Source organism: Carcharhinus amblyrhynchos, chromosome 26, assembly GCF_965287045.1.
Source record: "Carcharhinus amblyrhynchos chromosome 26, sCarAmb.v2.hapA, whole genome shotgun sequence".
NCBI classification, from domain to species: domain Eukaryota; kingdom Metazoa; phylum Chordata; class Chondrichthyes; order Carcharhiniformes; family Carcharhinidae; genus Carcharhinus; species Carcharhinus amblyrhynchos.
In genome coordinates, this window is record NC_137349.1 from 40,404,550 (window position 1) to 40,430,619 (window position 26,070).

General features: G+C 41.9%; 1 protein-coding gene across 9 annotated transcripts in view; it reads right to left on the reverse strand.

The window, feature by feature from the left end:
• eps15l1a (epidermal growth factor receptor pathway substrate 15-like 1a) overlaps nt 1-26,070 on the reverse strand; it is a 380,478-nt gene that overhangs the window by 163,117 nt on the left and 191,291 nt on the right. For all 9 annotated transcript variants that reach the window (XM_080212644.1, XM_080212650.1, XM_080212643.1 and 6 more), the window contains 5 exons: nt 25,745-25,915; nt 23,872-23,998; nt 23,694-23,747; nt 22,947-23,098; nt 10,742-10,796 (listed from right to left, as the gene is read on the reverse strand). In XM_080212644.1, the coding sequence (XP_080068770.1) occupies nt 10,742-10,796; nt 22,947-23,098; nt 23,694-23,747; nt 23,872-23,998; nt 25,745-25,915 (559 nt within the window). The remainder of the gene's footprint in view (nt 1-10,741; nt 10,797-22,946; nt 23,099-23,693; nt 23,748-23,871; nt 23,999-25,744; nt 25,916-26,070) is intronic.

The following is a 26,070-nucleotide window of genomic DNA, read 5'->3' on the forward strand; positions in this document are numbered from 1 at the left end:
AGTCATCAAGAAATATTGGAAATAATAGCCCTCAATTCCTTCAGCAAACTCATAAATATAGGGAAAGATTGGTTGGACCAACTGGGATGTTTCTGTGTTGTGTGTATATTATCAATGGTCTCCTCTCCTTTCTCTTAGGCCATCCCTCGAAGTTGAGGTGACTTCCTGCCACACTAAAAATGAGTTCTCAGGTGACTGAGGGATTCAATGCACGACCTATAATCTATGTCACAGGTGGGGCAGACAGTGGTTGGAGGAGAGGTGGTAGGGTGCCCAGGTTGCCACACATTCCTTTCTCTCTCAACATCTGGTTTCACTTGCTCTCGGTAACAAAATTGAAGTGTTCAGATCTTCCTGGATGCTTGAACTCCACTTCAGACAGTCTTGGGTCAGGGATTCCCAGATATTGGTGGAGATGTTGCACTCTTTCAAGGAGGTTTTGAGAACATCCTTGTAGCATTTCCTGTGCCCTCATGGACCTCATCTGCCATGTCGAAGCTTGGGGTACAGCACTTATTTGGGAGTCTTGTGTCAGGCAGGCAGAAGATGTAGCCTGCCCAACAGAACTGACCAAGCATGGTCAATGCATCAATGCTGGCCTGAGCGAGAATACTGATGCTAGTGTGCCTATCCATGAACGTATCTGCGGGATCTTTTGGAGGCAGTGTTGGTTGTACTTCTTCAGGGTTTTGAGGTGCCTGCTGTACAGAGTCCATGTCTGAGTGATAAAGGAGGATGAGTCTATAGACCATGAGCTTGGTGCTAGGTCTGACGCTCTGGTCTTCAAACACTTTCTTCATCAGGTGAGCCAAGGTTGCACTGGTTCATTTAAGGCAGTGTTGAACATTGACATTGATGTTGTCTTGTGGACATTAGGTTCCCAAATGGAAAATGGTTCATTTTGTCCAAGGTCTCACTGTGGATTTTGATAAGCAGGGGACAGTAACGTGTGGAAGAGGACCTTCGTCAATGGATGTTTAACGTAAGAGCTATGCTCTTGCACGCCTCAGCGAAGGTGTTAACCGTAACTTGGAGCTCAGTCTCAGAGTGTGCACTGATGCAAACATCATCTGCATACTGTAGTACAATGACAGAGGATAGGACAACTAGGGTGCAATGCCACATCCTTGTTTAACCCCCAATCTGAATGTGAATTGAGACTATGGTGGATCCACTGTTCAGAGTCACAGCTTGCATGTCATCATGGAGCAGACGGACAATGGTGACAAAACTTTTGCAGGCCACCAAAATGTAGGATGCTCCATAATTCCATGTGGTCAACAGCGTTAAAGGCCTTTGTGAGGTCAAAGAAGGCTATTTACTAGGGTTGGTGTAGTTCCTGTATTTCTCTTGTAGTTACCTTGCGATAAAGATTATATCCACTGTGCCCCTTAATGGGGGGAATCCACATTGCGACTCTGGAAGGAGCTCTTCAGGGAAAAGGATGTTAAGGGGGACTCTTGCGATGACCCTCCCTGTGGCGAAAAGCAGGAAAATTTCTCTGCAGATACTGCAGTCAAACTTGTCATCTTTCTCGAGAATGGGTGCAATTACAGCATTTCTGATCTCCTGACATATTCTCCTCCCTCCAGATAATAGAAAAGAGGTCATGTATTTGCATCAATAGTACTTCTCCGCCATGTTTTAATGCTTTGGCATGAATCATGGTGGATAATTAAGAGGAAGAGGCTCCACAAATATTCCCATTGTCAATGATGGAAGAGTCAGCACACAAGAGGCTGTGCACAAAAAGCAGGAGAAATGCAACCCGGTTAATTACCCGATCAGTCTATTCTCAATCGCCAGCACAGTGCTAACTGGTCGCCGGCAATGCTATGAAGCCGCTTTTACTCAACAATAACTTGCTCAGTGATGCTCAATTTGGGTTCTGCTAGGGTCATTCCGCTCCTGGCCCTCATTATAACCTTCATATTTAGAGGTGAACATATGAGGCGAGGACTGTCCTTGACATCAAGGCAGAACTTGACAGTGTGGCATCAAGGAGCCCTTGCAAAACTGGAGTCAGTGGGAATTGGGGTGGGAGCTCTCCTTTGGTTGGAGTCATATCTAAAACAAAGGAAGATAGCTGTGGTTGTTTGAAATCAATCACCTCAGTCACAGGACATAGCTGCAGGACTTCCTCAGATTAGTGTCCTTAACCCAACCATCTTCAGCTGCTTCTCCATGACCATCCCTCCATCAAAAAAAAAGAAGTGAGAATGTTCACTGATGATTGCACAATGTTCAGCACCATTTGCGACTCCTCAGAAACTGAAACAGACCATGCCATAATGCAGCAAAGCCTGGACAATGTTCAGGCTTGGGCTGGTAAGTGGCAAGTAAGATTCACACCACATAAGTGCCAGACAATGACCATCTCCAACAAGGGAGAATTCAACCATCTCGCCTTAGCATCCAATGGCATCACCATCTCTGAATTCCCCACCACTAGCATCCTTGAGGTTGCCATTGATCAGAAACTAACTAGAACAGCCATGTGAATAATGTTTGATTTGATTTACAACAGCAGTTTAGCAGCAGGAAATTCAGTGGTCAGAAACTCATCACCTGACTCTCTAAAGCCTGTTCACTATTTACAAGGCATAATTCAGGATTGTGAGGAAATACTCTCCACCTGCCTAGATCTGTGCAGCTCCAACAACACTCAGGAACCTCATCATTACCCAACAGCCTGCCTAATTAGCACCCAAACATCACCCATAAACATTCATTCCCTCCAATACTGACACACATTAACAGCTGTGCCTACTCTTGTAGGATGCACTGCAGCAACTCTCCAAGACTCCTTAGACAGCATCTTCCAAACCTGCAACTTCTACCACCTAGAGGAACCAGAATAGCAGATGCACGAGAACATTACAACTTGCAAGTTGCCCTTCAAGCCATCCTGACTTGGAACTATATCACTGTTCTTTCACTGCAACTGGGTCAAAATCCTGGAACTCTCTTTCCAACAGCACTCCTGCTGGAGTGCAGCAGTTCACCACCACCTTCTCAAGAGCAATTAAGGATGGGCAATAAATGCTGACCTAGCCAGTGACATCCACACCACATAAAAGAATTAAAAAAAGATATATATTAATGCCTGGATATTTCAGGAAGTGGCCAACAAGCTCAAAACCACATTCTGGTGTAGTTTCTTGCCAAAATAAATAATTGCATTCCGTTTGCATATCGATGCAGAACTTTGTTTTGGTTCTGCGATGTACCAATCACCGACAGGGCCAGCACTTATTGCTCATGTCCAATTACTCTTGAGAAGATGGGAATGAGTTGCCTTTTTCAGTCAATGCTGTATGTGATGTAGGTACAGTTTAACATTAATGTTGCGATTACAACTGTTGAAGTGAAATTACCAAAGCATTAATCAAGTTGCTTACAAGAAATGACTCAATATGTTAGTTATTCATTTATTAATTAGAGTGTTGGGAGCCAGTCAGTCCTGAATGGATGACTCAATAACCATTGAGAGGGGAAGAGGAGAAATGTTAGTCCGCACCTACCAACACGCTTTGCAATTTTAATTTAAAATTTAGAATACTTCTATATCAATCTGAAAGGGGATTTTACCTGGTGCTGACTCAGTTACTGTTGTGGGTAACCATTAGCTTGGGAACGCTATTAGGTTCTTTTAGGTTAGTTTCAGAATGAATGTTTAATCCGTTTAAAGGCTTCTGGGGTTTATTGAAAAGCTTTTGATACAGAATTGTGTTCCTTCTTCTTTCAGCTAAAGCATAAATATGTCTTTGCTTATTTACATGATTTAATAAACCTTTATATAGATGGGTCAAATACAAAGCCCAGTTTGAAAACTTGTTTTATGAGACTGTCCAATCTTAGAATGCCACCCTACTGTGAAAGGTTGCTTGCTGTTTGAAATGAAGAAACTACCGTAAGTGATTAGGTATTAAGACAGCAATTATAGCCAGTGAGTAATTAACAAAGGCCATCTTAGCTTAGTAGCAATACTTTCACTCTGTGGGAGTGGGTTTAAGATCCAAGTTCTAGAACAGGATTTAAGCAAGTATTCTAGGCCACTACTTAGGAAGAACTGAATAAAGCATTTTGTCTTTTGAATGTGCTGCTATATGAGGCACTGTCTAATCTCTCAGCGGGGTGTTAAAGATCCATCAACACTATCAAAAGGGTGAGGGGTTCTTCATTAACCTGGTCAACATTCTTCCCTCAACCACAGCCATCCAAAAAAAACTGCTGTTGTGCCTCTTCGCTGTGAATAATTGCCTGTTTTTTGCTGACATTACAACTGTGACTATTTTACTGGCTACGAAACACTTTGGGACATTTAAAAACACAGAAGTTATGCGATTTTTATCAGTCTGAAATCAGTTCCACCATGACCACGAAATTGAAATAAAAACATGTACCATTGAGCAGTAGTTAAATACATTAACTTCAAATTTAACTAGAGGTACGACTGTAGATTTTTTAAATATTCACTTATGGGATGTGGGTGGTGCTGGCTAGGCCAGCATTATATTGCCCGTCCGGAACTGCCTTTGCAAAGCTATGGTGAGCTGCCTGCTTGAACCGCTGCAGTCCCTGTAGTGTACGTATGCTCATAGTGATGGTACAGAGTATTATAGTCAAAAAATGAAATGGCCATCTAGGAACGAGTTGGAATAATCAAGTCAAAAGGTAACAAAGATATAAATAAGAATTTGAGTAGCAATGAGCTGAAGCAGGGGTGAAGATGGGCAGTGACACAGAGGTGAAATAGGCAGTCTTACTGAGTTGGGCACATGGTCAGAAGCTCATATTTGACACAAGGATTGCAAATAGTCTGGTTAAGTCTCAGACTGTTGCCAGGCAAAGGAATTGAGTCAGTAGCAAGGGAATGGAGTTTGGAGTATGAACAGAGGACAATGGTCCTAGCCTTCGCAATGTTTAACTGATGGAAGTTTCTGCTCATTCAGTGCAGGACCTTGGCTAAGCAGTCTGATAATTCAGCAACCATGGAGAAGCCAAGAGAGGTGAGGTAGGGACTGCTGTCATCAGCACACATCTGAAAACTAACACTTTTGCTTTGGGATGAAGCCATTAAGGTGCACCATGTAGATGAGGAATAAGAACATAAGAAATAGGAGCAGGAGTAGGCCAGCTAGCCCTTCGAGCCTGCCCCGCCATTCAATAAGATCATGGCTGATCTGTCGTGGCTCAGTTCCACATTCCCGCCTCGCTTATCAAAAACCCATCAACCCGCTTCTTAAAAATATTTAGCGAGGCAGCCTCCACCACTTCAACGGGCAGAGAATTCCAGAGATTCACCACACTTTGAGTGAAGAAGTTCCTCCTCAACTCCATTCTAAACCGCCCCCCCTTTATCTTGAGGCTGTGCCCCCTAGTCCTACTGTCCTTTCTGAGCGGGAAGAGTCTCTCCACTTCTATCCTATCCATCCCATTCATCATCTTATATGTCTCAATGAGATCTCCCCTCATTCTTCTAAACTCTAACGAGTACAAGCCTAGTTTATTCAGCCTCTCCTCATAGCTCAACCCCCTCAACTCTGGTATCAGCCTAGTAAACCTCCTCTGCACTCCCTCCAAGGCCAAAATATCCTTGCATAAGTGCGGCGACCAAAACTGCACACAGTACTCCAGCTGTGGCCTCACCAATGCCCCATACAGCTGCAGCAAGACCTCCCTGCTTTTATATTCAATCCCCCTCACGATGAAGGCCAGCATCCCATTCGCCTTCCTGACCACCTGCTGCACCTGCAGGTTGGGTTTTTGCGACTCATGCACAAGGACCCCGAGGTCTCTCTGCACCGTTGCCTGCTGCAGTTTTTCGCCACGTAAGTAATAGTCCTTCCTACCATTACTGCTACCAAAGTGGATCACCTCACACTTGCCAACATTAAATTCCATTTGCCAGTTCCTGGCCCATTCGCCCAGCCTATCTAGATCCTTCTGCAGACTCTCCACACCCTCCGCGCAATTTGCCGTTCCACCAATTTTGGTGTCATCAGCAAATTTCGACACCATACACTCGATTCCCTCCTCCAGATCATCTATATAAATGGTAAATAGCTGAGGTCCCAACACCGACCCCTGGGGCACTCCACTAGTCACCGACCGCCAATCCGAATAGCACCCATTGACCCCCACTCTCTGCCTCCTATTTGACAACCAATCTTCTATCCACGCTAACACCCTACCCCCAACTCCATGCCCCCTGACCTTCTGCAATAACCTCTTGTGAGGTACCTTGTCAAACGCCTTCTGAAAATCAAGAAAGACCACATCCACCGGCTCTCCTCTATCCATCGCCCTAGACACATCCTCATAGAACTCCAGTAAATTTGTCAGACACGACTTCCCCTTAACAAAACCGTGCTGCGTCTGCTCTATCAAGCAATTCCCCTCAAGATGCCTCGCTATTTCCTCCTTAATGACGGATTCTAACATTTCACCTACAACAGACATTAAACTAACCGGCCTATAATTCCCTGCCTTTTGCCTGCCACCCTTCTTAAACAACGGCGTAACATTAGCCGTTTTCCAATCTTCTGGCACTTCCCCGGAATCTAGCGACGTTTGGAAAACAATCACCAGGGCATCCACTATCACCTCCACCATTTCCTTCAGAACCCTCGGATGCATTCCATCCGGTCCTGGGGACTTGTCCACAATCAGTCCCTCCAGTCTGTCGAGCACTGCCTCACTAGTAACAATAATGTCATTGAGACCCTCCAGTCCTACCACCTTTCCATCGCTAACACCCGGCAAATTATTCACGTCCTCCTCCGTGAAGACAGAAACAAAAAAGTTATTCAAGACCTCAGCCATTTCCCCATCTCCTACCACTAAGTCCCCCCTCTCATCCTCTAAGGGTCCAACGTTCACCCTAGCCAGCCTCTTCCTTTTTATATATTTATAAAAACTCTTGCTATCCTTTTTTATATTAAGCGCTAGCCCAGCTTCATAGTTTCTCCTACCCTTCTTTATCAACTTCTTTGTCAATCTTTGTTGACATTTAAACCTCTCCCAATCCTCTTCTCGCCCACTACTCTTAGCTACTCTAAACGCCTCCGCTTTTAATTTAACACTTTCCTTCACCTCCTTCGTTATCCACGGCTTATTACCTCTCCTCCTCTCCTCTAGGAGGGGGCTACAGATAGATTCTTGGTGGAGACCAAAGGTTAAGTTGAGAGAGCAAAAAGAGAAGCCATTGTAACTGATGGACTTGTTACAATTAGATGGATGGCAGCGATGAACATTGGAGGAGGATGGTGTGGTTAACCTTCTCAAAGGTTCCAGATAGGTCAAGAGGAGACAGGCTGTCAATTGCGGCATTTGTCTGTGGCAGAGGCGGAAACTTGATTGCAAGTCAAAACATGGAATTCCTGGAAAGATAGGCATGAATTTTGGAGCCACCATAACATTGTGGATTTGGTGAGGAAAGGAAGGCTGGAGACATAGCTGTAATTTGCAAGGGCCATGGAGTCAATAGTTGCATTTTTTGAGAGATGGTGAAGACACTATATTTCAGAGAGAGAGAGAGAGACAACACTTGATGTAAGAACTGTTATCGTACCAGTTAACACAAGGGCCAGAAGGAGAAGTTGAGTGATCAGACGTTTAGTAGGATTAGGATCATGACAGCAGAAAGTGCATCACTGGAAGCAAGGAAAATAGATGCAGCAATCTGACACTTCAGCAGCTCTGAGTACTCCAGTAATGTAACTGCCATTACATTAACAATAAGTCAACTTGTTCACTAATGATATTTGGGGAGATCAACCTATCAGGGGATAGATTTTTTCCAATTGGCTTCAGATACCCAAGGAGCTATGGAGTGAGCCTGTGGCAGCATTCCTGCTGGAGTGAGAACATGTAGGGTTCAAACTCCAGTCAGGCAATTGGAGAAAGAGATTCCAATTCTGAATTCATTTACATTCATATCTGGAGAACAATATATATTTTTGCAACATCTTTAACATAGTTAAACATCCCAAGGCACATCACAAGAGCAATCATCAAACAAAGTTTGACACTGTGTTGCCTAAAGAGACATTGATAAACTTAAAAGAAAGTGAGGTAAAGAGGAAGAGGGATTCCAGATCTTAGCACAAGGGTAGATGAATTTTTTAGAATTCATTCGTGGGATATGGGCATCGCTAACTGGCCAACATTTATTGGCCCCTCCAGTTGCCCTCAAGAAGGTGGTGATGAGCTGCCTTCTTGAATTGCTGCAGTCCATGTTCTGTGGGTTGACCCACAATGCCGTTAGGGAGGGAATTCCAGGACTTTGACCCAGCAACTGCAAAGAAACGGCGATATATTTCCAAGTCAGGATGGTGACTTGGAAATTGGTGGTGCAGGTGGTGGTGTTCCCGTGTATCTGCTGCCCTTGTCCTTCTAGATGGAAGCGATTGTGGGTTTGGAAGATGCTGTTTAAGGATCTTTGGTGAACTGCTGCAGTGCATCTTGTAGAGGTGCCAGCAATGACAGAGTGATGAAAGTCAAGGACATGCAAGAGGCCAGAATTGGAGTAGTCAAGCAATCAGAGGATCATAGGGCTGGAAGAGATAAAGGAATTAGGCAGAGGTGCAATGATAGAGGTATATGCAAACAAGGTGAGAATTTCAAAATTGAGATATTGCTGAACCAGCATAGGTCAAAGAGCAAGGGGTCAAGGGTCAGCGGGGCTTATTTCCAGTGGGTGTAAATAGCTGCACACACCCCATGTCCTCTCCCGCTGGTCATCATCCTAGTGACAGGATGCCTTAAAGCTTTCCAGTATGATTCACTCTTTCAGGTGCTGTAGGATGGTTCACAGAAAGAGCTTTCATTAATGAGCCAATGTATTCTTCCAATACTTCACACTAACTTCTCAAAAAGAGCATAAGGAAATGAAAATGACAATCTGGCAATTCAAAAGGAAAGTGACCTTGGTCAGCTAATTCAGCCAGTTTTTGCCAGTTATACACATACATCTGAGTGAGTTCAGCCCTCAGCTCAAGTAGTCGATATTTTAGTGGTTGGAATGTGTCCGTACAAGAGAAAATGTTTATGTTTATAATGCCACAAGTAGGCTTACATTAACACTGCAATGAAGTTACTGTGAAAATCCCCTAGTTGCTACATTCTGGCTCCTGTTCGGTACACTGAGGGAGAATTTAGCACAGCCAATGCACATCTGTCAGACTGCGATAGGAAACTGGGGGACCCAGAGAAAACACACACAGACACAGAGAGAATGCAAAGACAGTGACCCAAGCCAGGAATCGAAACCAGGTCCCTGGCACTGTGAGGCAGCACTGCTAACTGCATTGGCACTGTGTCACCCACATCAGAGCCTCCAATACTGCAGCAACCTTTTAGAAGTTGCAAATCATGGTGATAGTTTTCTGCTTACATTAAGACATCAAGCTGACCAAAATAAACAAGTACAATATTGCACAATATAGGGAGAGTTGCAGGGGAGGGAGATGAACAGCAAGATGGTGGTGAGGGCTGGGGATTGGGAAGAAGGGGACAGAAGGGGATGCAGGAGTGTTGAGAGAGGGAGAGGACAGTGAGGATGCATGGGGCAAGAGGAAGGAATGCAGGGGGAGGGATGGCAAAGGATTAAGCAGGTGTGGAGGGGATTAAGTTATCTCACGAATCATAGCATCATAAAAGCTGCTTTTGAAAAAAGGCAGCTTTATTAAAGTAACTACAATCTCTAGATACTTAAATCTCTTTCAGCCTTTCTCAGTAGGCTGGGATTACTGTACCTGGGAATAATATTTCCACTTTGGGTTCAATTGGGAACTTCTGCCCAAAATGTGCTTAAAATTACACTGCTTAGGCCACCATATGAGTTCCTTCTAAAAATATGATGTGGAGTTGCCAGCATTGGACCGGGGTAAGCACACTAAGTGGTCTCATAACACCAGGTTAAAGTCCAACAGGTTTATTTGATGGCATGTACTTTCGGAGTGTTGCCCCTTCATCAGGGGAAGGCACAGTGCTCCAAAAGCTCATGCTACCAAATAAACCGTTGGACTCTCTGCTAAAAATAGTCAGAGAGTCTTAAAGCAAAGATAAAGGCCCTTCTGCCCATCATGTCCAAGCTAGCTATCAAGCAGCGATCTATTCTAGTCCCATTTTCCAGCACTTGGTCTGTAGCATTGTATGTTATGGTGTTTCAATGCTCATCTAAGTATTTCTTGAATGTTCTGAGGGTTCCTGTCTCTGCCACCCTTTCAGGCAGTGAGTTCCAGATTCCCACCACCCTCTAGGTGAAAAGGTTTTCCTCAAATCCACTCTGAACTTCATATCCCTCACCTTAAAGTCATTTGCATAATCACAAACCTTGGGCTTCTATGAAGCAGCACAATAGGACGATGTAATAGATAATAATTGTTCATTCTTTTTATCTTTCATTACCAAGTATATAGAGCATGTTTATACAGACACACTATTTCTCAGCTGGGAATGTGAAATAATAGAAGATGCTAGACATAGCAAGTAAGGTTGGATGCATCTGCAGGGAGATAAGCAGAGTTCATGTTTCAGGTCATGACTTTGCATCAGAATTGGCAAAATATCATCGGTCTGAGGTGTTATCTCTCATTTCTCCCTCCACAGATGCCTCTTCATCTGCGTAGTATTTCCAATATTTTCTACTGATTGTTATACTGGGTCTCATGCAATGTTTATTGTCACTTAGCATCAGACATTCACTTAGAACATAACATGGGCAACAACTCACCTGGGCCTTTGGATGCTGCCGGTGCAAAAGGATCATTACTTCCAAAGGGATCGGCCTAAAATTTAAACAAAAGTTAATGAAAACGTGGAAAGAATCTAATTTCTTCAGGATCTTAAACTAACTGTCAAAGTTACTACATTTGCCTTAACATGACACTGACACTCTTAAATTATCCGGGTATATTAAACAGCAAACAGGTAAAATTAACAGCCACAAGAAAGACAAAGTCCAAATGCAAAGTCTTTGACTGAATCTCAAATCTTTAAAGCAACTGCAGCACTGTAGGGGCGGCACAGTGGCACAGCAGTTAGCACTGCTGCTTCTCAGCTCCAAGGACCCGGGTTCAATTCCAGCCTTGGGTCACTGTCTCTGTGAAGTTTGCACATTCTCCCTGTCTCTACATGGGTTTCTTCCAGGTGCTCCGGTTTCCTCCCACAGTCCAAAGATGTGCAGGTTAGGTTGATTGGCCATGCTGAATTAACCCTAGTGTCAGGGAATTAACAGGGTAAATATGTGGGGTTACGGGAATAGGGCCTGGGTGGAATTGTGGTCAGTGCAGACTCAATGGGCAGAATGGCCTCTTTCTGCACTGTTCTGTTCTAATCTGTAAGAATTTACAGCATGTGACAGAGTTGAATTAGAATGAACAATATGCAACAAATACTCTGCAACTTCTGTGATACTGAGAATAATTGCTTAGCAGTGCTAACCAATCACCAATTGAGGTTAAATTTTATGCATGGTGGTTTATCCTCAGTGTTGTCAACCATTGTTCAATGGTAGCACGCTTATCTGAGTCAGAAAGTTGTACCTAACATTCCAGTGCAATACTGAGGTGGTGTTGTTTTTCAAATAATAATTTAAATTGAGGCCCAGTCTACTTTCTCAAATAGCTGTAAAAAGATCCTATTTTAACAGCAGATGAGATCTCCTGCATCCTGGTAACAATTATCCCTCAAACATGACTAAAATTGATTATCACCTTACATTTTGTGGGACCTTGCTGCATGCAAATTGGTTGCTGCATTTCCTACAACAGTAAACACTTCCAAAGAAGCCCTCAACAACACCTAATAACCACATTTGTGGCAGAGGCTACCTCTAAGCAAAAGTGCACCATGTGAAACTATTGAATGGACTTACTGCATGTTCATCATCTTGTGTAGGTAGGATGATCTAATAACAATGCTTCAGAAACAGTCACCTGCATCATTTTCCCCTCAGCTTCAACTATTCCAAAACTTTTGACCTGCTTCCAATGTACTCTCCATTTTGTTTTATTGCCTATTCATATAAGCATTCGCAGCTTTTCTTTTGGATGACTGGTGCGTGGCCTGCACAATAACTCTTGTGTTTCTGCACAGCCCCGCACGTGCAAATTTTGAAAGGACTGCTGCTGGATTCCCATTTTCCACCTCCTTTGATCCTTAGCTGATTCAAAACTCTGTGAACCATATCCTCTTCTATAACATTACAAGTATTCCCCCTGCCACTGGGCACAAGCTTCTGGTTCACCAACATCTCATTTAAAATTACCATCATCCCACTTCAGCTTCATTTTTCCTACTTCTTGCAACCATGCCCAGTCCAACAAGATCTTATCTCAAATTCAGCACAATGGTCAACCCACTCACTTCACCCCACCCACAGTGATGACTAGCTGGAATCTATGCTTTCACATTTCCTCTCTAACTCCTCATTTTCTCCACCTCCCTCTCTTCCTTTAAGACCTTGCTGAAAACCCACATTTTCTGACTTGATTGTTTGCCCCAAAATATCCTCCTTTCATCACTTGAAAATAAAATTCCGTCTGTAAAGATTCTTAGGATATTTCTCCATATTAAAGGCAGGTTATTGCTGCTGTACATTGTCCTCATTGCTAATAATATAGAAAACCAGTTGGTGAGAGACAGGACAGGAGTCAACCTTTACACTTTTATAAACACTTATTTACAGAGATACACATTAAAACACGAGCCACTTAACTCAACAATCAAAGTTTCAGCCTGCGCCTATTTGTAAGGGTACAAGTGAACCTCCAGCTATTAATACAACTGAACACAATTCATGTATAATTAACTCTCGAAAAACTGCCTATCACAGGCACATCACTCCAGGGTAAGACTGACAGCAGCGACCATTACATGATTCTGATGACAACAATGGTTAGCATAGCTGCCTCACAGCTCCAGGGACCTGGGTTCGATTCCCGGCTTGGGTCACTGTCTGTATGGAATTTGGACATTGTCCCCATGTCTGCGTGGATTTCCTCTGGGTGCTCCTGTTTCCTCCCATACTCCAAAGATGTGCAGGTTAGATGCATTGGCCATGCTAAATTGTCCCTTAGTGTCTCGGGATGCGTGGGTTAGAGGGATTAGTGTGGTAAATATGTGGCACGGAGATAGGGCCTGGGTGGGATCGTTGTCGGTGTAGACTCGATGGGCATTCTGCACTGTAGGGTTTCTATGAATTTCTCCCTGATTTGTATAATAATGGCTGACATTCCAGTGCAATACGGAAGGAGTAGTGTGTTGATGGAGATGCTGCCTTTCAGATGAGATTACCTGTTCAGGTGATGTAAAAGATCAGAAGAGTAGATGAACTCACCCAGTGTCTTAGCCAACATTCATCCTGCAAGCAACAAGCCCAAAACAGATGAACTGGTTATTTATCATATTTTCTGCTAGTGGGGCTTTGTGTGTAAACTGGGGCTGTTTCTCCTGACAGGGCAATGATTGTACTTTAAAGATAATTAATTAGCAGTTGTTTCCTTTGAAATATTGTATTTAATGAAAACTCTTTTTTGCAGGAAGAAAGAGGAAAAGCTCAATTAAATTCTAACCAGAGAAAGTAAGTTCCCTAACCCACAACACCACCCCAGTCCAACAAAAGGGTCTCTTTTTGAATAATCAAAAACCGCTTCTGCATTTTTAAACTGTGGTTTGAGCAGCATGTGGTGATAATGTAACTAATAGAATATGGCAGATCTGCATTTTACACCCAGGTTTAACTAAAATTCCAATGAGCGCAAGTTAAGTTTAAGTTTATTTATTAGTGTGACAAGTATTGTCAATGAAGTTACTGTGAAAATTCACAAATTCATACAATTGTTCTAATACCTGCAAAACTAATTATGCTGAATTTGAACAAGTTTACAATATTGAGAATTAAAAGTATTCTCACCAATATATCAGGATGCGGGTCCAAATTATGGAGTGGCTAACCCACAATAATGCACAGTTACTCATAAATCACTTCATCCATGTAAATAACATACATGATTTCACATATAACAAAAGCAGAAACAACAGGAGGTGGGGGTGAGGGGATGAAAAGCAGGATCAGTCCTTTTCACAGAAACAGACCGATTGCATTGCATTTACAGCTTTTTCTGACCTTATTTCAGATTTCCTGTATTGCTCTTTTTTGTCTTTCGTATGAAGTTATGTTGATGTGCTATGCCAGGAATCTCTGAGCCTGTTGGGGCTCTGTACCATGAGTATTTCACAAGATTTATTTTTAACTTGTAATTTTCAGCACACTTACCACTGCTTGCACGAATCAGTCCTACATGTCTACAGATGCCGCATCCAGAGTTTTGCATGGCAATTCAGTATTTTTTTAAAAATATATATTGCTTTCAAATCCTCCAGTCTTGACCTACCCAAAGACCGTGCACAGCTCCATTCTCAACTCTGACATGCTCTCCACTCATCTAATACCACAGTAACCGTTTGTCACCTACTCCACTATTGATGGCCACTTTAGCACCTATATTTCTTATCCTCTCAAACTCTGCTTTGTTTGGTGTGCCTCGTCACTGTTCTATCTTGCAAATTTTTTCTCTAAACCAACCTCTTTGAATTGACTTTCCCCTCTGCCAGCCCTGACCATCATTCCTTTCCCACTCCTACTCTATTTTGAACGTTTCCCCCGTCCCTCGCTGTAAGGGAGGGTGGTCACCCTGCAGGAATTAAAGATTCATTCTCCTTCCAAGTAGTAAAGATTTGTCTCCTGACACTATTGCCAGCAATCCAGGGAATACATCATAGCAGTGTTATGTTTTTTTCTCCATTTTCTTTGAACAGTTTAGTTTGTTAGATATAAAGATATTGGAAATTTGGTATAGCAAACATTTTAAAAGATATTGGTGGACACTGCAAAACTAGGAGGCAAAAGGAATGGGGGCCATGGTTTTAATGAGCTAAAAATGATTTTACAGCAGCATTGCAGAGCTCTGAATCATACAGATCAGGGCTGGAACAAGCCAATAGGAAAGAACTAGAAGTGGACTCTACTGTGAAAAGAAGGGTGCAAGGTTGATGCTGCCACAGTGCAGAGAGATGAAGGGAAGGTTGGTAGTAGTGAATAAGAATAGGAGAGAGAAGGCCACGTAATTGTTGGCCGACAACTAATTTGTGGAAAAGTTATCCAAACCTTGCGGAGCATAGACCAGTAAGTTCCTTTCTTTGATGGAAAAGCTTCCTTTCTCTCACTATCAGCAGGTGCCTTGGGAGTTGTTGATGGACGTGGCCTTCAACATTTAATGTTGTTTCTCAGATTCTCAAACATAAGGAGAAACCAAAAAGTGGGGAGCAGGTTCCACTGGAGTCTTAATTTTATTCTAAAATAGCTGACAGATTAGACCAAGCTTGGAAGGTGAGCTGATGGGGCACAGGGATACTTTTAACAAGTTTATCTCAGGGACATGGAACGTTGTCTTGATGGGGTTACAAACATAACTAGTTTAGTTTTTGGGGCTGAGTGAAAATGAAGACCCAAAGACCTGCCAGGCACAGGGATTAAGACTGTTGGTCCAAAGTTAACAATACTTACATTAAAAAAAAGAAATTGTAAAATAAGCCAGCCTGAAGGAGATATTTGTTTTTAAGGTTATTAATTTTAAATACATTTCCAAGCTTGACCAAATTATCAGCACCCTCCTGACCAGTAAGCATACTGTAACAGGCACATGGCATATTTCAACTCAACACTTAACACTGAACTTCTTATCCAAGTGCCACCTTCTGGCATCAGAGAGAAATGTAGCATGAATTTTAATACAAGTCACCCAAAAAGAAAAGGTACTAGGAACTTCTGAGTGTGATGCAGGGCACTGATGTTGATTTTAACAAGTTATATAATAAAACTATTGCTGTCTTTATCATGCTACTCTCACTCACTGATATGATGCATCCAATAGTCAGGATCTGAATGAAAACCCAATGCTTTGGAAAGGCGTCCCAGAATAAACAAAAACTATTGCTTTCAACACCGCTACTGCTTGCTAATAAAGTCTTCAATAGGCCTCTGCCAATGTGCTATTTTTAATTAAATGATATCAGTAATTATACATACAACACATCTCAAAAGACAACTGCAGGCTGTCCCACTGAAAATCAATGTCACTTTTGGTAGGCTGCCTTTGGATCACAGAAGTGAAAATATTGAACAGTCAAAAGATCAGTACAGGTTCAAAGCAAATGTTGAGGTTTCAACCACTTTTGCACAGAGGTTGGTTTCACTCAAATTATGAGAAACAAACTTCTGTAATCCAGACGGATACATTGGCCTTGGAGGGAATCCAGCACAGGTTCATCAGAACAATACTGACTAAAAAGATTTAAGTTTGAGAACACCTAAGTTGCCAATTTTCTGGCCCGAACCATCTCCTCTTCACTATGGGCATCCAATCTCTTTCCATTTCCATCACTCACTAGGATGGCTTGCAGGCTCCTCACATCTTCCTCAAATGGAGCCTAACGAGTTTCCATCGATCACCATCCTCCTCCGCTTGCTCCCCCGTTGAACAATTCCCACTTTAGTTAATCTCTTTTCCTCCAAATAAAAGGTCATATTATGAAAGTTATGTAGGTCTTTTTGTGGACTATTCCTTGTTCCTATCTTATTCGGGCCCATCCCTCAACTCATTTCTGGGTACACAGATAACTTTATAACTGCCATGCACTGGGTGAGGTATCTAAACGGGTACAAAATTGGCTTCTCAACAGAACCAGAGGGTGGTTGTAGAGGGCTGTTTTTCAGACTGGAGGCCTGTGACCAGCAGTGTGCCTCAGGGATTGGTGTTGGGTCTACTATTATTTGTCATTTGTATTAACAATTTGGATAAGAATATAGGAGACATGGTTAGTAAGTTTGCAGATGACACTAAGATTGGTGGTATAGTGGACAGTAAAGAAAGTTACTCCAATTGCAATGGAATCTTGATCAATTGAGCCAGTGGGCTGATGAATGGCAGATGGAGTTTAATTTAGACAAATGCGAGGTGACGCATTTTGGTAGACTGAACCAGAGCAGGACTTAGTTAATGGTAGGCCGTTGGGGAGAGTTACAGAACAAAGAGATCTAGGGGTACATGTTCATAGCTCCTTGAAAGTGAAGTCATAGATGGATAGAGTGGTGAAGAAGGCATTCTGAATGCTTGGTTTCATCAGTCAGAACATTGAATAAAGGGGTTGGGACATCTTGTTGAAATTGTACAAGGCATTGGTAAGGTCGCACTTGGAATACTGTGTGCAACTCTGGTCACCCTATAATAGAAAGGGTATTTTTAAACTAGAAAGAGTGAAGAAAAGCTTTACTGGGATGTTACCAGGACTTGATGGATTAAGTTATAAGGAGAGGCTGGATAGACTGGGACTTTTTTCTCTGGAGCGCAGGAGGCTGAGGGGTGATTGTCTAGAGGTCTATAAAATGATGACGGGCATAGAAAAGGTAGATAGTCAATATTTTTTCCCAAAAGGTAGGGGAGTCTAAAACGAGAGGGCATAGGTTTAAGGTGAGAGGGGAGAGATACAAAAATGTCCAGAGGGGCAATTTTTTCACACACAGGGTGACGAGTGTCTGGAACAAAGTGCTAGAAGTAGTACTACAGCCGGGTACAATTTTGCCTTTTAAAAGCGTTTAGATAGTTACGTGGGTATGTTGGGTATAGAGGGATATGAGCCAAATGCGAGTAATTGGGATTAGTTTAGGGGTTTTAAATAAAAAAGGGCGGCATGGACAAGTTGGGCCAAAGGGCCTGTTTCCATGCTGTAAACCTCAATGATTCCATAGCTTGCTCCTGCCCTAAAGTGGAAACATTAACTTTACTTTCAATTTCCACTCTTCTCTCAGATTCAAGTGGCCCATCTCCAACTCTTCGCTTCCCTTCCTTCACATCTCTGTCTCCAATTCTGGCAATAGATTATCAACTAATACTTATAATAAGCCCACTGACCCCCACAGCTATCTCAACCACATACCCTCCCATCCTTCACCCTGTATGGACTTAATTTTATTCCCCCAGCTCCGCTATTTCTGTTGCATTGTTGTTTTTGCTCAGCTAAAAACTCTTCCCCACTATGGTTACACTAAAAGGGCCCACAGCCATGTCCTTCACATTTCCCACACATCTGCCCTCACCCCTTCCCTTCCCTCTCAGAACCACAAGAACAAATCCTTAACTTTCAGCCCATGTGTCTCCATATTCAACAGATTTTCCACCCTTTCTGTTACCTCTGGGTTGATGCCTGCACCGAACACATATATCCTTCCCTTTTCAGCATTCCCTCCATGATATCCTGATCCACTCCTTAATCATTCATACACCATGTCCCCTTCCCACAGCACCTTTCCATGCAAACACAGGAGATATAACAACTGCCCTTTTATATCCTCTCTCCTCACTGTCCAAGGTCTCAACCACTCCTTCCAGGTGAAGAAGCATTTACATCTACATTGTTTAGTTTAGTCTACTGTACGTGTAGCTCACAACATGATCACCTTTACACTGGGGAAATCAAAAGCAGGTTGGGTGATGGCTTTGTAGAACACTTCTGTTCAGCCTGCAAGCATGATCCCAAGCTCACAGTTGCTTGTCTTTTTAATTTCTACTTGTTTCTTCTATTGACATCTCTGTCCTTGGCCTCTGCAGTTTTCCGGTGAAGCTTAACATAAACTTGAGGAACAGCATGGCATCTTTCCATTTGGCCTTCCGGACTCAATACTGAATTTAATGATTTCCGAGCATAAACACGGTTCCCAGTTAGCGTCATTTTCTTATTTTTGCTTTCAGTTAGCATCATATTTGCCTTAGGCACATCTTCCGTATATTTTTTGCCACATTACCATTACCATTCCCTTTTGCCTTGAAGACTCTTTTGACTTTTAATTTCTCCTCTCTTCCATCCTATCACAGACCTTCCTTTGTCCCTGACTCATACACTTCTTGCTCAAAACTGATTATATCTGTCCTTTCCAGTTCTGATTAAGGGTCATTGACCTGAAACATTAATTCTGTTTTGTTCTCTGTAAATGTTGGCTGAATGACTATTCTCAGAATTTTCTGCTTTTACTCCATGTGCTAGAAATTAATATGATCTAATTGATGTGTTTAAGATGAAATGGAGGAAACTATTTTCTTTGGTAGAGTAGTCGACAATAAGGAAACATTACTTTAAAATCACAGCTAGGTCGTTCAGAGGGGAAGTCAGAAAGATTTCTTAATATTTATGATAGTGGAAATCTCCTCCAAAAAAGCTGACAGACTGGGAAGTCAGTTGAAACTTTCAAAAATAGGATTGATAGATTCTTATTTGAATTTAGGGGTTATGAAATCAAGAGAGTTGGATGGTATTAAGCTACTGATCAGACATTATCTAATTGAATGGTAGAAATAGTCCCAGCAGTTAAATGAATTCTAGTATTTAGAATTTAGTATTTAAAATTTAGTATTTAGAAACGTAGAAAATAGCAGTAGACCTTCGAGCTTGCTCCATCATACATTATAATCATGTCTGATCATCCAGCTCAATAGCCTGATCCCACCTCCCCCACCCCATTTGTTTTCATCCCTTTTGCCCCAAGAGCTATATCCAACTCTTTCTTGAAAATATATAATGTTTTGACTTCAAGTGCTTTCTGTAGTAGCAAATTCCATAGACTTACCGCTTTCCAGGTGAAGAAATTTTTTCTCATCTCAATCCAAGAAGGTTACCCCTTATCCTTAGGCTATGACCCTGCCTTGTACTGGATACCTCAACCATCAGGAACATCCTTCCTGCATCTATCCTGTCTTGTCCCCTTGGTTTCTATGAGGTTTCTCCTCATTCTCCTAAACTCCAGTAAATATAATCCTAACCGACTCAATCTTTCCTCACACATCAGTCCTGCCATCCAAGAAATCAGTCTGGTAAACCTTCGCTACATTCCCTCTATGGCAAGAACATCACTCCTTCGATAAGGAGACCAAAACTGCACAGAATATTCCAGATGTGATCTCACCAAGGCCCTGTATAATTGCAGCAAGACATCCCTGCTCCTGTACTCTAAAAACTGACGAAGACCTTGAGGAGAACAGTAAAAGAAGAAAGAACTTAAGGAATTAGAGGGGCTAAAAGGGGCCATGAAATGTCTTTAACAAATAGAGTCAAGGAGAATCCCAAGGCTTTTTATGCATATATGAGGAGCAACAGGGTAGCAAGAGAAAGAGTAGGCCTACTCAAGGACAATGGAGGGAAGTTATGTTTGGAACCATAGGAAGGGGGTGAAATCCTTAATGAGAACTTTGTATCAGTATTCACTAAGGAGAAGAACATGTCAGATGTTGAGGTCAAGGATAGATGTGTGAACACTCTTGATATATATCAAAGGAGGAAGTGGTGAGTACCGTAAATTGCATCAAGGTAGACAAGTCCCCAGGGCCGGATGGGATTTATCCCAGGTTACTGTGGGAGGCAAGGGAGAGATAGCTGGGGCCTTAACAGATATCTTCACTTCCTCTTTGACCACAGGCGAGGTTCCTGAAGAATGGCAAATAGCCAATGTTGCTCCTTGTTTAAAAAAAGGAAGCAGGGATAATCCAGGAAAATATTTGCCGCTGAGTCTAACATCAGAGGTACAGAAACTTTTGAAGAAGATACTCTAAGGGACAGGATATATGCACATTTAGAGGAAAATGGACCTGTTAGTGACAGGCAGCACGGTTTTGTACAGGGAAAGTCACGTCTCACCAACTTGACTGAGTTTTTGATGAGGTGACAAAGAAAATCGATGAGGGAAGGGCTGTGAATGTAGTTTATATGGACTTTAGTAAGGCATTTGACAAGGTCCCGCATGGCAGACTGGTACAAAAACTAAAATCACATGGGATTTGGGGTGAGCTGGCTGGACGGATACAGAATTGGCTTGGTTATAGAAGGCAGAGAGTAGTGGTGGAAGGGTGTTTTTCAGAATGGAAATCAGTAGCGAATGGTGTTCCACAGGGCTCAGTGCTGGGACCTCTGTTGTTTGTAGTATATATAAATGATCTGGAGGAAAAAAGTCAGTGAACCAATTAGTAAGTTTGCAGAACAGACAAAGATTGGTGGAGTTGCTGATAGTGCCACGGATTGTCAGAGGATACAACAGGATATAGACAGATTAGAGACTTGGGCACAGAAATGGCAAATGCAGTTTAACCCAGACAAATCTGAGGTGATGCACTTTGGAGGATCAAACTTAGGTGTGAATTATACTGTAAATGGCAAGATTCTTAGAAACATTAACATACAGAGGGATTTGTGTGTGTAAGTCCACAGTTCCCAGAAGTGGCAACACAGATTGCCAAGGCGATTAGAAAGGCATGTGGCATGTTTGCCTTCATCCGTCAGGGCACTGAGTACAGGAGTTAGGAAGTCATATTGCAGCTATATGAAACCTTGGTTAGGCTGCTTTTGGAGTATTGTATGCAGTTCTGGTCATCACATCATCAGGAGGATGAAGAAGCTTTGGAAAGAGTGCAAAGAAGGTTCATCAGGATTTTGCCTGGTCTCGAGGGTGTTGGCTATGAGGAGAGGTTGAAAAAACCATGACCATTTTCACTGGAAAGACAGAGGCTTAGGGAAGACTGGATAGAAGTCTACAAAATTATGAGAAGCATAGATAGAATGGATAGTCAGCGGCTTTTTCCAAGGGTGGAAAATTACAAGGGGGCACAGGTTCAAAGTTGGACGGGGAAAGTTTAAGGGAGATGTGAGGGAGAATTTTTTCACGCAGAGAGTGGTGGATGCCTGGAACACACTGCCAGACATGCTGATAGAAGCAGGCACATTAGCAACATTTAAGAGGCATCTGGATGGGGACATGGATAGGGAGGGAACAGAGGAATACAGACCGAGTAAGGGCAGAAGGTTTTTCTTTTATTTAGGGCATCATGATCGGCAGAGGTTTGGACAGCCAAAGGGCCTGTTCCTGTGCTGTACTTTGTTTTTTGTTCACTCAGCTTGTCCAAATCACACTGAAGCACCTCTGCATCCTCATCACAGCTCACCCTCCTTTGTGTCATCTGCGAACGTGGAGGTATTGAATTTAGTTCCCTCATCTAAATCATTAACATATATAGTGAATAGCTGGGGTCCTAGCACTGATCCCTGCAGTATCCTACTTGTCACTGTCTACCATTCGGAAAAAGACCTATTTATCCCTACTCCTTGTTTCCTGTCTGCCAACTATAGAAATCATAGAATCCCTACAGTGTCGAAGGAAACCATTCAGCTCATCGAGTCTGCAATAACCACCCTCCCCCTATTCCTGTAACCCCACATATCTACCCTGCTAATCACTCTGAGTATAACCAATCAAGCTAATCTGCAGATCTTTGGACCACTCTTCTATCCTTTGCAATACACTGCTCCCAATCCCATGTGCTTTAGTTTCACACACTAATGCGGGACTTTGTTGAAATTTTTATGGAAGTCTAAACAAACCACACTCTACCTCATCAACTCCAAGTATTCTTGAAGAATTCCAGTAGATTTTTCAAGAATGATTTCCCATTCCCAAATCTATGCTGACTCTGTCAAATTCTGCCAGTGTTTTCCAAATGCTCTGCTATAAAATCCTTGATAACGGGCTCCAGAATTTTCCCCACTACAGACGTCAGGCTGAATGGTCTATAAGTCTCTGTTTTCTCTCTACTGCCCTTTTTAAATAGTAGCATGACATTAGTTACCATGTAATCCGTAGGAACTCTATACTGCACTATTAAATCTGCTCTCATATCTCAGATGCAGATTTACAGGCTCAACAGAGACAAAATCAGGTTTAGTAAATATAAGGAGATAGCAAATGGATAAACACCTCAGATCTCTGAAAACAAATGCAAACATTAAATTAGCTTTTCCATTTCCTCCTGCAAGATCCAACACTTTAAAAGCACACTTACTTTAGGTTGCACAGTGGGTTCCCTGTTGAAAGGGTCGGAAGATGACGATGATGTGAAAGGGTCATTCTTTGGAGGAGGCTTCTTGAAGAACTCATCAGATGATACATTATGGAACGGATCACTTTCTTTAAATGGATCGGCACCAAATGGATCTGTACAGAAAATCAAGGTCAAACGGAGCCAGATTTAGCACATGACCACAGGATGGAAGGTAAAAGGAAAGATGAAAAATTGGAAATTATGGATAAACACGTAGAACATCAGACTGAAATGGACGTGGAAATCTGGAAACACTCTGCAGTTATGTGGAAAGAAGTCCAATAAATGCATCAGAACAGGGCTGTATAAGGTCATTGACCCGAAATATTGACTCTGTTTCTCTTTGTACAGATTTAATTTGACCTGTTGAGTGCTTCGAGCATTTCCAATTTTAAAGTTAAGAATTATTGATTAAATTAAATCCATTTAAACTGACTAGTTATGCCACTGTACCTGATAATAACATTTGGAAAACAAGTGAACAGAACCACATGGCTGACCAATTAATTTCTATTTAAAAGCTAAAATAATTTTGGATGTGATGAGGAACTAAGTTTAGAAAAGGGAGTGGCGCCAACATCAGAGTTCTGAAAGGAAATCAGCATTGTACACAGCAATGAAATAAGATGGCTGGAGGTTAAAACACCCTTCTCCCCGGGTGTGGGTGAATGACAGACACTAAGAAACAGAGAATTCCAAATATCATACCTGTTGAGGCAGCTGTCTGCTGTTGGGCAAAAGGGTCATTTTGGAATGGATCACCTGTTTAGGAAACACACAAGAGCGCATATAAAACTTAGATAAATTCATTCATTAATTACTGTACATAGATGGTTAGTAAAAACACTGTCACCAAATGTTTAGTTTCAAAGTACAAGCAACTCACTATCTTTGAAGGGATCAGCCCCTTTGAATGGATCTGTCTTGAAGGGATCTTCTGACTGGAATGGGTCTGTGTGCAGTTCTTGAACATTATTATTAAATGGTGATGCTTTGCCCCTAAAGGGATCATCCTGAAAACAAAATAAAATTCAATCAATTTCCAAAGCATACATTCACTGATTATCACTGTATAAATATATTGCATTCTCTACTCTATATGCCAAAATTGGATTCTTTATCGAATTAAAAATATTTTGTCTAATTCGAATGGCTCTGAAAATTCATGCCTCCATTATGTCTATTTGCACATTCCCTCTTTCCCCTTTGTCTAACATTATCTCACCTGCTTCTATTCACCTCTCCCAAGGCAGGCTGATGTCTCTCGGAGGGATTAAGATTATTAATTCTAATAAACCACAGGAGCACTAACAGTAGAATAATCTGAGTCAGGGTATTGGGGAAAACATTTGAATATTAACAAAAAAAAGGTGATGTGGTTGTTTGTGAAGATTATCCCAAATGACTTTAGGAGAGACAGGATGTCAGTTGAAAACCAATATGAAGAAATGTAAGGGAATCACCTTTTTTAAACTCATTTGAAATCCTAAATTGTAATCACGGAGGTGTAGAAAAGCAAAGAGGTAATACCAAGGTTAGAAAAAATCTTATATTTGGCTCTAATTAAAATATTGTCTAGATACGTGCATCTAACTTCAGGAAGTTTGTCAGGGCTATGGATAGTCTGCAGTAAAGATTCCCCATGATGGTCCCAGGCATGAGAAGCTTTACTTTACATTAGAGACGAAAGAAACCTGGACTCTTCACAAAAACAAAGAGAAGATCGCAAATAGGGTTACAAATTCTGAACAGCTTTGATGAGGCAAATCGAGAAAATCTATTTCTACTTGTCAGTGAGTCTGCAACAAAAAGCATACATTTAATATTAGCACCATAAATTCATGGGGAAAGATTGGGGGAAATGCTTTTCATTAAAATAATGCAAGCATTATTTTACATGTAATGTCCTATGAGAAACAGCAAAGAAGGAAAATCCATAATTTATCCATCTTATTAAAATTCTGATGATTGAATACAAGTTCCTGTCTACAAAACCTCTCATCCAATGGTCATGTATTCTATCATACCTGTTTCATTCCTATGTTAATCTTTGCAATGGAAATAAAGTGTTTCATTTGTTTCTGCAGCACTGGTGAAGCTATATATCATCTCAAGTGTTACACTCCCAGCTTTCTGTACCAAACTGACTTTTCCGTTTCCAATGTGCCATAAGTTTCCCCATTTGACTATAAACAACATCAGAATATTCCACGGGCAGAATGCATGATTAAGATGGGCAGTAAGCATTTGTATAATAGTAATGTGTCTTATTAAAAATCTTACTTCAATACACCTGGGTCCAAATATCTCTCAGTGTCTCACTTACTTGGCTTCAAGATTTGAGCTCATGTGTGTAATGTTGCACGGGATCAACTTACAACTTTCAAAATGGATAAATATTTGAAAAAGATTTAGAAAGCTGTTGGAAAAGGCATGTGAGTGTGCCAAATGAATCTCTCTTTCAGAGAAGCTGCACAGATACGGTAGACCAAATGATGTCTATCCAAGTTGTTAAATTCTATGATTGAATGTTAATCTGAAACCAACTTGGAGCAATAAAGCCTGAAAGATCAGCTTGCTGGGTCAGGAACTCAGGCCAATAAATAAGCACTTCAGATGGACGGATTGGAGTTCTTCTGACCAAAACAAAAGCATCAACTTGAGATGGCCTACTCCTCCCTTTAATGTTAAGGTAGTAAAGAAAAAAAGGAGTGAATGAAACCTCCGTAAGGGCTCCATTCCAGACTCTCCCTACCCACCATTGTTGCAAAGCCGCTGTCTCTCTCTGCGATGCCATCGCTCATGTCTGCCAGGTTAGTCATGCTCCCGCCATGATCAGTTAACGAGCCATTCAGTGCGTTGCTGTACTGGTCAATGTTTTTACTGACTTCCTGCTGTGAGTCTTGCAATTGGGAAAGTTTATTTCTCGCCTAGGATTATGAAAGTAAAAGAGATCACATAACTGAGTTAGCATAAGAGATTAAACTCAAATACGATATTTAAGTAAAAACAGAAAGAGCTGCATTTATATCACGTTTCATGACTACTGGAAGTCTCAAAGCCCTTTACAGCTAATGATGTATTT